Source organism: Plectropomus leopardus, chromosome 1 (assembly GCF_008729295.1).
Source record: "Plectropomus leopardus isolate mb chromosome 1, YSFRI_Pleo_2.0, whole genome shotgun sequence".
Lineage (NCBI taxonomy): Eukaryota > Metazoa > Chordata > Actinopteri > Perciformes > Serranidae > Plectropomus > Plectropomus leopardus.
The window spans coordinates 20577115-20589660 of record NC_056463.1 but is presented as its reverse complement, the minus strand read 5'-3'; the positions used below and the strand labels follow the sequence as shown (position 1 = coordinate 20589660).

The window sequence follows — 12546 nt, the reverse complement described above, 5'->3', positions numbered from 1 at the left end:
GAGGCAATACATAGTGTTGATGCATTTGTTCATATCAGTCATAACTTTGCAAGAAAACTTGTAGATTCATAAAAACATTTTTTTTTAAATCTTTCCAGCATCTCCAAAGCTGTGTGTAGTGCATGAAAAAAATATTAAAAATAGATATATGGCAGGATTAGGATCGGGATTAAAATGACAAAATCTAAAATGTGCAGTCAATGATATCTGTAGTGCATCCAAACTTGTGCTCCAGATTGAACTACCATGATGTACACATGATACACCTGTTTCCATTAGTTTGTGGGATTTTGATAAGAGAGGATGAGGGCAGATAATGGAGAAACAATCAAATGTGAAAAAAGGCCATCAATGTAAAACACTGCAGTGCTGGACCTCACCAATCCTACACCCTACGCAAGCTTTGTCTGCAGCTTAACTAACAAATAATAATAAAAAATAACAAGCAATAAAAAATATGGTATGATGGTTTCTTTGGCGCTTTAAGTGGCTTTTGTCTTTTTATTTTCACTTTATCTTCAATGCGATAAGGTTGATTAGGCCTGCCCAATGATTCTAGCAAAATTTGTTTCAAATATATAATTTTTTGAAAATTATAATGTAAATATCAATGCTGATTTTTTTTTGGGGGGGTGGGGTAAAGATGATCTTTAAATATCGAGGATCTCTAATTATTATGAATTATTTTCTATAATCTGAGCAAGATGGGTATAGTGACACTTTGCATAGAAAATCAGTATCATTTTTAGTCTATATGATGCAATACAATACAATACAATGAGATATGATACAAAAGGTCAAAGTTTCAGTTTTAGTCCTCCAAGGAAAAATTTGGTTGTGATAATCACTCACTAATGAACATATTAATTGCCCATGTTGCCTAAAGGAAGATCCACCACTCCTGTCTGATGAGATCTGATGTGGAACATAAAACATAAATGACTATTAGTACATGCATTTAAGAAGATAAACAAGGAAAATAAGGAAATAAAAATATATTTTGAAAAGAATTAAAAAGATAATGTCTCCTAATATTTCACTCCAACTGTGCAGCTGCCTGTGTTGAACTGTCTTTGACCTGTGAGAGGAGATACAAAGGACACAGCTGTAAACTCTTGGCTAAAGTTGGGTCATTGTTTGTTATGCTGAGTGAGAAATGGATTGGCACAATGACTGGAAAACATCTAGACTGGAAAATGCAGCTATGGAAAATCTGACACTGTGAAGCCTGTTCAGACTGACGGCACAAAGAAGAAACAAATGTATTATATAAAGAACTATCAGAAGATTACAGACAAGTCTTTGAGATCTAAACTTGGTACTGATGACAACATTTGAGCTGCAGAGGGCAGTCTTCACCACCTGCGTCGTGAAGAGCTGCATTACACTGTCCCGTACAGAGGGGGCGGTAGAGCTACACCTCACATCTTCAACTTCCGCCCACGAAGAAGAATCCCACTTTGAAATGTTGTTGTCTCATGTGTTGAAGAAGTTAACCTGCCACCTTTAGACGTTTATGAAACTCCCCAACTATGAAAGACCCAGTTAACATGCGGAGTTTTGACTTCGTAAACGTCTGATCAGAGCTTGTATGTAGCATGTTGAGCTAAGTCTTTATCTCGCGCTGTTTGCGAATGGCTGTAGCTAGCTGTCAGTAGCTAACAGTGATGTCCTCGTCGTGGACAGAGCGCCAGGGACAGGTGGGAGACCTGAGACACCAGAGCAAAGAGGAGCTCCAAGAACTGCTCCTGCGACAGGAGAAGATACTCTCAAACAAGTGGGTTCACACGGTTTGACATAAATATACAAATAAATGTACAGGAAGTGTTTGTGCCTCCCGTGTGGGATCCCCGAGCAGGCTAAAACTGGGGCTAAGTTCATCATCATTTCATGTGGGACTTTCTGGCGTAGTTAGATAGTGTCTTAAGAGTTTGATAGAAGAGACATTAAGCACCGAAATAAGCTTGATTAGTTGTGGTTAGTTGCTCTTGGTTGAATTAATGCTCCATCGTGACTGAGCTAAGCTACACTGTTGTATCGTGTCCCATCAGTAGAGCACAGGGTGTTGTGTCCCCTACACTGTGTGTGTACAGAGCACACATCTACAACTTAGAAATCATCTTTGTGCTCAGTCATATGAACCAAAACTGTGAGTGCATTGCCATTATAATACATTGATTGGTGGTAAAAAGTTTATCTCAGCCCATTTTAGACCAACTAATGGCCTTTACTGCCACACTACAAAATCATAACAATGTAAAACACAAGCTGATTTATTATATCTCTCTTATTGTAACTTAAAACAAAGTTCTGTCAGTGTGCTATGGAGTTAAGATTGTTATTGTTTTTTAGATTATTAGATTAGATTATTGTTTTACAATTAAAGGAACAGAGTGGCCAAAACACGTATGCACAACTATTATAGTTATACAGCTGTATTATTAGTAATTTGAACATAATGAACACAAGTCACAGTCACAATACAGATGTAATGGAAATGGAAAAAAAGCTGAATAAATGAACAGAGAAACATAACACATGCAGATCATTTTCATACAGCGTCAGTTAATGGTTTCATGAATAAAGAAAAGGATGTGAAGTTTGGAGAGACTCCGCCCCCATCATCAAAACAACAAATTAGAAAATAACTTTTTGAAGAGGTTGTCATTCAGACTTCAAGAACCTTGTTATATCTATTCGTCAATTTAGTGTTGGTTTGTTCGTTTCCTATCTGTATCTTTGCATGCTTCATTTGAATAATGTCAAATTATGCATTTGTGTTGTTCCCAGGAGGTTTTTACAGAGTCTTCCTGACAAAGGGAAAAAGATAAAAGACTTTGCAGAGAAATTGCAGCTTGCCATTGAACACAACGATGAAGAGGAGAGAAGACAGGGCTTGGTGTCGGCTGCCAGGACAGAGTTACAGTCCAAGTATCAGCAAGCTTTCACTTCTCAACAACATGCTATCTCCAACACACCAGCAACCTCACACGGGAAAAGTGAGGTTGCTGCACGCGATGCAGTACAGGAAGACGAGACCTTACCTGTCTCAGCTCATGTGCAGGAAAACAACACTTTGGACGAGCAACAGGACCAGTTTGTCTCCAGAGTGGCCGCTGCTGGTGAAACCATGGATGAAGCCGCTGCTGGGGCCACGCTGAACTCTGATGAGACAAGAGAGGGTGATCTTGTGGAGGCCTTTGAAAGGGTCAGAGTGTCTGAAAGTAGTACTGGTTTCAGTAGCGAGTCCAAAGACCCATTAAACAGCACAGCAAGAGACAATTACTTTCTCAGAAAGCAGATACCAAAAAAGCCTCACTATCTAAATGTCCTGGAAAAAACAGAGAAGACATCAGCGCTCAGGAAGCAAAAATTCAAACCAAATCAGTGAGTGGACTTTGTTTCGTCATATGATGATTACTTTAGTAAATATTCATACTAAAAATACTTTATGTATATTTCATTCAGCAACTTAATTTTGCTTTCTTTTATAGTTCTTATTGTAAATAAAAATGTCTTACCTGTGTTTCCAGGCTGCCCCACAGAAGTGACATCTCTCCATCAGGATCGTCGTCACCCAGCCAGTCTTCTAAAGGCTCATCACCGCTCTCTGTGCAGGCCAGGAGAGAGCGGGACAGGAAACACCTGGATGACATCACTGCAGCGAAACTCCCTCCTCTCCACCACAGTCCAGCCCAGCTTCTGTCTCTGGAAGAGTCGGCCGTCCTTCTGAGGGGACAAACTAAGAAGCAGCAGGTTAGTGGAGCCGAGTTCTCCACACACTTAAAAATCCAGCGTAAATGTTAAACTGACATCAAACTGACAAGGCCAGAAATTTGAACTTGCCAAAAGCAAATTTTGTCCTTTAAGAAATGAATAAGGCTCCTCACTATGCTTGGTGGTAGCATGTTAAAGCAACAGTATTTGAATGACTTGGTCACAGTCAGATGTGATGAATTACAAGAATTTAGTGGGAGTTCATCCATAAACTGTCCTTATTCAAATGAATAAGAGTGCTGCGTTGTTGTTTTTTTGTTTGTTTTTTTACACAGTGCCAAAGTCAATTCGGAGGTCCATCAGGACCAAAATATTGTGCCAAAAAAAAAAAAAATAAAAAAAATAAAAAAACTGTTCCTTCCCATCAGCCAATGGCCTCATTTAAAACACCCGGGACCCCACTGACACAGACTGTTATCTCCCCACGTCTGTGGACATCTGTTTGTTGACGTTACATTAAACCACATATTGGACTTGACTATTATCTATACTGTAAACTTTAGCACATCCTCTGATAAATATTTAAATATATTTAAATTTAAATAGATGAAAATACAAACTCAATCTAGTCAAATGTGGAATTAATTAATAATTAGATTAATATTAATAAGAAGAATGCCAGCATGAAATTCATTTACGTCCACATCAGATCCCTCCTTCGGCTCTAGAGGGCAGCATTCAAGCAGCGAAGGCTCCGTGTGTCACTTCACATCCAAAGTAATGACTTCAGAGCCAAACGTCAAACAGTGTGCTGTTGTCAACTTAAGGAGGCCTGTTAAGCTCATTATCAGTCCTACTTTTGTTGAGGGTTTAATAGCTATGGCTCTGCTGCTTTATAATAATGTGCTTGTTTTCTGTTTACCAGCCTATTCATGTCAACTTTTCTTCTGTGTTTAATTTCAGGAGTTGCAGGCCAAGCTGGCAGCCCAGAAACTGTCTGAGGGATTGAAGATCTCTATGGGGAGCTACACTCCTGACAGTGGCCCCATGGCTGCCTACAGAGAGGTTCACGATGAAGGAGCCCAGCTCTCCTCAGAGGAGGACTGATCCTGGAAGGCCGGAGCTGGGGAAACCAGTGTGACCTTGGCCCTGAGGGAAACAAGCTTTGGACCTCGCAATCAGGACCCATCAAACAGGATTTTCACTCCAAGGACAAGAATTCTTAAGAGAGGAAAAGAGTCTTTGCACCGTGAGAAGGCAGAGTTGGTATCCAGACTCAGCTCAGGAAATTGAATGGCAGGCATTCAGTCATTCAGTTCGTATTGGGTTCAGTTGTTTCTGTGTCCTGCAGGAATAAAAATACCTGCTGTTGAGTTGTAGTCTTAAATGCTAAATTTGAAGCTTGTATCATGAGGGGAGTGTTACTCATCAGTATACTGATGCTGTCAGGGCTATCTCATCCTGAGTATTATGCTGAAATTTCTATTTTAGTATGTTCAAAATGATATGCACTTAAAACTCATCAGCAGGCAGAGCAGACTGTTTTGGCACAAAGTTAACTGTTTACAACTTTGTCTAGAGAAATAGACATGAGCCTGCAGATGTGTTTGATTTCATTATTAACGAATGTGTGACATAATTCAATAAATGCTCAGATTTCCCAAATGGTTGTGTTTGTGTAAAGTCAGGTCTGAGAATGCATGCTAATATCAGCACATCATCAGGATCGGCAGATCATGGCTTTTAAATGTAATATTGGAGTTGGCCAACATGCTTAACATGACAAACCCTTTTTTATTAATTAACAAAGTGAACATGTACAAAACAACCTTAATTTAAAGTATTTTCCTATTTTTAATGAAAACTACATACATTGAAAAAGCACTGAATTTTATGTGTCCATCTGCTTGTGGGCCATCACAGTTAGAGTATGCATAATATGATGTTAAGTCCATCACAAAAGAGACTTGATAAATAACATTGGGTAGGGGGAAGGTGGATAAATCGATTTGTATCGGTTATCAGTCAAATTAGATGTCATTTATCGGCATATTGGATATCAGCAAAGAGCCCAGTATTGTGCGTCCCTAGTCAGGTCGCTAGTCAGGTCCATTTTTCCCCTCAGTTTCAGATAATATGAAGTGCCTCACCAGCTTTTTCAGTGTGGATGAAAATCCATCTTCATTAGAATAAAACTGCTTACTGATGAGGGCTTCAGGAAAATTGTTTTCTTGTTTGAGTGTTCACTTCACCTGACAATATAGTCTTTAGTCCAAATTTAAAAATGTCTCTGACTCAGAAGTAATAGTACTGCCTTTGTGGTCACTTAACTCCTGTAAGCGTCAGGTCATGGCGCCTCTCACAATCTCACAAACTACTCTGTCGGCTTTAACAAGAGCGCTGTTATTTCTCAAAGTGTCTTGGAGACCATCACAAAGAAAAAAGCTGCCAGCAGGAGAGGGGAGTGTAAGGGGGTGAACTGTAATCCCGCCAAAAATATTAATCATACAGTTAACTATCTACTGTGTGCATAAAACCTGCTCAAAAATGGATCAATCTCTGAAATGCATGTCTGTCTCTGTGAGTCTTTATATTAAAGGTCCTGTGTGTAGGCTTTAGGGGCATTTATTGGCAAAAATGTAATATAATACATTTGAAAACTGTGTTTTCATTGGTTTATAATCACCTAAAAATAAGAATATTTGTGTTTTTGTTACCTAAAATGAAACATTTATATCTACATACATCAAGGGTCATCTTAATGGATGTGTCAAGAAAAGTGGATACAGCGTTGGAGGCGGGCCCCATTGCTGAGTGACACATGACACTAAAAAGCTGGACCTCCCCGATTTAAAATTACCCAGCTCACCCACATCACTGGGCCCAGAGTAGAGTAAGCGCACTAAAGACTGAGCGGCTAATTTCCTGTTTAGCCCTCTACCAACTTTAACAGGGATAAAATGATTAATTAATGATTAATGATGATTAATTATGCAGCTCTTCTGGACCTGTAAAGCCTGAACAATCAAAAAATAGACAGAAAAATGGCCCTTTTAACCTTTACCTGACATAACTGAGCTAAAGTACATGAGTTACACACTTTGTTACTCTCAACATCTTGATAACGAAGCATGAAGTCATTTTACCAAAAAAATGCTTTTCATATATTGTCTGAGTTTTTGTACGGCAATCAGTGCTGACATTTTGATTTTGTCTGTTCAGATAAAAAAAGACCCAGCTCCCCCTCTGCAGAGCATTTAAGTTTCACTATTTTCTATAGATACAAACTATTGTTAGACTTCCAGCTTATTTAGTCCATTTATGTGCAACATAAATCTGCAAGGTGATATCAGTTTCTAATGAAGCTGTGGTCAGCTGCAGGCAGTGATTCTCTCAAATCCTGCGTGATGTTATCAGGCAGGGATCTGTGACACACTTGATAAGATTAATGCAGGGGTAGTGAAATATTGAAGCTTGATGGCTGAGACATCTGGACCGCATTTGGATCATGTTGTTGCTGGGAATGGCAGGCGATGATGGGACGGCAGCAGGCTAATGCAACATGGCAAATACCATTTCTCAACTTTGCTAATATGTGGTAGATAAGAAGTGCCAGCTACGTTACGTTCAGCGTCTTTCCAAACTGCTTTTCCCATCATCTCTCTTCCAACTCGCACAGAAGATTGCAGGCCATCTTAATTTAAACAGCCTGATTCAGGGGTTTTAATGAGGAAGAAATGAGGCACGTTTTGGGGAAAATGAGGGTGGGTTCATGCGGGTCAGAGTCTGGTGGGAGATGCCCTTTGATAACCTTTGTAATTTTTGCTGAGGCATTGGTGGGAGATATTTTAGAGGAAAAATTATCCATCTGATTGCTGTGTATTTAGACACTGTATCTGATGGGCTCCAGAGTGGCCCTGTGGTGATGTCCAATAACAAATACATGAGCACACTCCGCAGAGGATCCTCATTGTGCTGGGATTAATTACAGCCTACCTTGCTTACATAAATTCAGAGACTGTTACCAATTATGGGGCACATTTTTGCTGTAGCTTTTCACTGTGGTATCTGGCGTCAAACCTAACTCTGAACGTATGCTGATGTTGTTGAGGTGAAACCGAGCACACACTCTCTAGTTGAAGCCTTTTTTTAAAAGTTGTCCATTGATGATGAGGTTGTTGATACTTCGACTTGAATCCCAGACCCCTTGTCTCAGATTAATAAGCTCCTCGTGAAGTAGTCTGCAAGTGATTTGCTCCAACTCTTGAGTCCGAAATCACACGTCTCGTGGGAGTAGAAATAATTTGCTGTTTGGGAGGGGAAACTGGAATGTGATTTCAAAACTGCCTCTTCAAAGACCAGTCAGCTCAGCCTTAAATTAGATATACAGTATGATGTATAGACTGGCGTTAAACACGAGTTAGGCCCTCAGCAGAATGATTGGATTATATCTGCCAGGTTACAAAGTCTGAGGTCATGCTTTTTCCATTCTCTGATGTTTTTGTCATATTTTTTCAGGGCACACGAGGAGATGAAATAATGCAGCACACAGCAGCTTTCTGCAGATAAGGTTACAGCCTATCTCCTCATCCCAATTAGAACCAGCTCTCCCTCCTCGTACTGCACTGGAATCAGTGGTGGAAGAAGTACTCAGATCCTTTACTCCAGTAAAAGTACCAATACAACAATGTAAAAAATAAAAATACTGTTACAAGCCTTGCAATCAAAACTCTACTCAAGAAAAGGTGCAGGATTATTCTCATAAAGTAAAAATATTTGGTCTGCAGTACAATATCACCTGTGTCAGTACGTCTAAGTACAAAAAAGGGATGTTACAGGTACGTGCAAAGATTGGACCAGACTCAGACAACTCTAAGAACGTCGGGAGCCAAGAGGATGTAAGACCATAGATCACAAAAACACAGGACTCAAATAAAGATATTGTATGCATATACTGAATGCTTGGAAAAAGTGGTTAATAGGTGGGATTCCCAAGGTAAGTTCAAATTGCAATGTAAACGTATTCACGGATTCACTTCACTTAAATAAACTAAAAAAATAAACTGTGTGCACTCACTAAATGAATAAATTAACTAATTAATAAAAGACTTAGGTATATGGTTCAATGTCTCTTTAAGAATCACAGTTCTTAAATCAACTCGTGTGCAGGATTGGTACGAAGGAGGGTGTGTATGTTCTCTTTCCTCAGAGCTGCATGTGTGTGTACAGTTCAATCCTACCGACGTAGATGTTCAGTTCACAGCCTCCTAGTGCGGTTACAGGTTCTGGGCTCCCGGGGGCTGACCTCGCTAACCAGTACCGAAAAATGGTTGCCTTTGAAATCGTCTCCTCCAATGGCTCTGAGACCTCCTCCAAAGTCTTGACATGTCTTCAAAGGACTACAAAAAAAAACACAACCAAAAAACCTTTATGCTTATGTGCTAAAACTTCTGTTGTACAACATTTGTTGTTCAACTGTTTTAGAAATCACAATTTCACTCATATCCAAACTAAGGTTGCAGCGAAATATATACAAATATATATATACACACACACTAAACTATAATAATAAAACATTTGTTCAACCAAAACTAAACTGGTTTTAATTCATTTATATTTATATTAATTCGCAATATTTTCTGACAACCATGAAATTCTCATATCGTTGCAACCCTTATGCAAACAAAAAAACTAGTTTAGAGAGTTAACCTTGTAGAAAATACTCAATTGCAGTCAAGGCACATGATAAAACACTAACAGCAAACATGTTGTGAATTCAACGCACCTTTGAGATGTTTATAAATTCCCTGTAGGAAGTAAACAAAAAATGCCACAGGTGGAATTCACAGGCAAAGTACACCTTAACCAGCAGTTAATCTGCTGCAATTAAATTGCATGAAAACAAAATAAATGACATTATTCTTACTGTGCCAACAAAACAGAACATAGTGCTTCTTGGTCGTATTTTAAAAGACATTAAATGTCCTGCTTTCCAGGCACCAACATCTCTGGCATTATCGCCTGGGATTTTACATGGCGCTAATTTAGCACTAAAGCTATAGCGGACATTAGACGCTAACGTTTTAGCACGTTAATGGAAAATATAAAATGAATTAGCATCACGGTTAGCGGCGGATTAAACTCACCTGTAGACAGACGTGTCAGGCCACGGTGCACGCGCTGCGACAGGCGGCGTACTCTCTTTTTTAAACACACTGTGGTTTATATTGTCAACATAAAACTAACACGTGGAAACACATAATTAACTTTAGCAGAGTTTTCTATTGTTTTTAGCTGCATTTCTTATAACTTCAAAGACACATGGATGTATTATAAGGAAGTCGGTCATGACCCCCTTTCTTCCGAGACTGATTGCTTGTCCTTTGACCCCACCAACGTCATCAGATTGCGCATCAAAATCAACAATATACAATCCAATCAAGCCAGTTTGCTCAGGTTTAAAGGGGTTAAACAGTTAAACTTACACTTGTTTTGTTTTATTTATAAATCTATAACATTTGACATATTTAATTACACACTGTTATTATTTTGGTTACATTGTTAAGGCTTAAATAATTTATCTATTAACTTTTTAATCTCTTTGTTACTGATGACTACATCCGGCTGATTTTAAGTTTGTAGTGCAAATGTGTGAAAGCAGCTGTGGTGATGTTCTCACTGAAAGCCTGTCACTCAAAGCAGCCACCCTTAATTCTGCATAATTTTTAGCCTTACTAAAATATAATTGAGTGAGTGATATAAAAATTCACTGTTTTACATTTGTCACAAATGTTGATATTATCTATAGAGACCAAAGGTGTTTTTTGTACCAGGTTGTAAACATATTTATTTCTGCTGTAAAGTTGGACAGGGGGATCTAAGGGGATTGACACACATTTGGAGCCCGCCTCAAGTGGCCGTTTGATAAACTGCAGTTTTTGTCACTTTACATTGTCTTCATTTTTTTCAGCCCCAGAGGTTGCTGCTCCACCTCAATCACTGATTTAGGAAAACAGCTGAGAGGCTAAAAGACAAATGTCTCTTTAAAGAGCTGCAAAAACTCCTAATGTCTAAAATTTGAGATTGAACTGAACACCAGTTTTACATAAGGGGTCAAAGGTTGGAGACCAGTGGTTTGTATTTTAAAAGATAATCATGTTTTTAATAAGTAAAATGTTAATCTGAAAAGTAACTATAGCTTTTAGATAAACATAGTAAAATAAAAAATATTTCACTGAAGTAAATTGTGAGTACCATTGAGTACTTGAGTATATGTCTTCTCCATCAGTGAAGAGATCTGAGTCCAGAGAAACCTCTATTTAAATATTTTATTCACTTATATTTTGAGATGTGTTTTAATCTTAACATGTGGAAGACAAACTTCGCAGCAGGTTGTAGAGAGACAATGCAGCTCATGTGTGTTTATCTCAAGTGTGAAAGCTGAGCAAATGTTTTATATGTAAATGCCACAAGCTGTGAATGAGAAACAAACTTTTGCACGTGTGTGACTTCAGCGCATGTGTGTGTGTGTGTGTGTGTGTGTTCTCTTGACGAGGCGACGGGGAAAGTAAATACTTTTCTGACAGGACGGTGCTGAGTTCTCCACTTATCTCACTGCGAAACGTGTGTGTGAGAGGAAGCTCACACATAGTTCATGTCATGACTGTTGACTGCCAGAGGAAGCATGATATGTGGCTGCAGCATTCATGTGAGCGCTGCAGCTGCCTCACCAGCAATGCCGATAGGAAAATATTCCCTGACTGGTGGGTGTATCTGTCTTAAAATGAGTGCTGGTTGTAAAACAGTTTGGGGGATGATTAATTGCATTTTGCATTTTTAAGATAAAGCTTTCGTATTCATTTTGTGTTACATTCACCAGACATGGCTAGTTTATTGAATATGAATGTGGTGTTTGTCTGTTAAATACTGCACTCAGACATTGGCATTACAAGATATTAGAATCAGACCATGTTCTGTTAACTGTTCCCTGACTTGCACCAGGTGTTTTACAGAGATTTGTTGGTGTGGATACTCACGACAATTTCATTAGATTTGCAGATGCTGATTCTTATCTTTATTTCAGTCTCTCCAAAACTATATGTGAAAGACTGACCTTCTGAATGCTAATTTTTTTTTTTAAATCTTTTTTGTCCCTCTCTAAAGGGATGTCAATGTGGAAGATGTTCCACAGAAATTTGCTTAAATTGTAAATAGACCCCCGGCATCTGAGAGTAGATATTTACCCAAACAAGAGCTTGAGAAGCTCGGTCTACCTGTTCACTACAACCTCCCTCTGCGTGCAAATGCCTGTTGCCATCTCCAAACACTGTACCTCTCATGACTGTCATCAACTCGTACCACATAATGGTAATCATGACCAATTACTACATAGCAGTAGTTTGTAAAGTATTTCCCTGAGGTGGGACCCAGTCATTGTTTTGTAAGTCATAAGAAAGCCTCAAGTCTTTGCACTTAAGCCCCAAGTCAAGTCCCAAGCTTTAAGTTTTTGGTCCTAAACAATCATAATATGCTCTACACAAAATGTAATGTTGTTTAAACAACAGAGTAATAATATATCAAGTTTACAAAAATGCAGAATGCCATCTGAAATTCATTTTTACGTATTAAAACATGTTTGATAAAACGAGTGCAACTGAACGTCATCATAAAAAAGTAGTGCTGACATTGCACTTTCATAGCATATAGCACTATTAACTACAACAGACTGAATTTTGTGTTTCTGTCCTGGCTTGTTGTATTTAGATTGTCTCATATTGAGATGAGATTGATTCCAGATTTATGAGACATTTTCTTTTAAATTGTTCTTAC

General features: G+C 38.7%; 1 protein-coding gene and 1 long non-coding RNA gene across 2 annotated transcripts; one reads left to right on the top strand and one right to left on the bottom strand.

Annotated features, from left to right (window-relative positions):
• Positions 1–1443: 1443 nt before the first annotated feature.
• polr2m (RNA polymerase II subunit M) lies at positions 1444–5382 on the top strand. Its single transcript, XM_042493421.1, has 4 exons — positions 1444–1777; positions 2791–3387; positions 3534–3756; positions 4681–5382. The coding sequence occupies exons 1-4, from the start codon at positions 1668–1670 to the stop codon at positions 4822–4824; spliced, it is 1074 nt and encodes a 357-aa protein (XP_042349355.1). The 5' UTR covers positions 1444–1667; the 3' UTR covers positions 4825–5382.
• On the bottom strand, positions 3582–10066 carry LOC121948193. The gene is made up of 3 exons (XR_006106135.1): positions 9864–10066; positions 8958–9116; positions 3582–3742 (listed from the first exon to the last, which is right to left on the bottom strand). It is a non-coding gene; the product is annotated as an uncharacterized LOC121948193 (long non-coding RNA).
• Positions 10067–12546: the final 2480 nt, after the last annotated feature.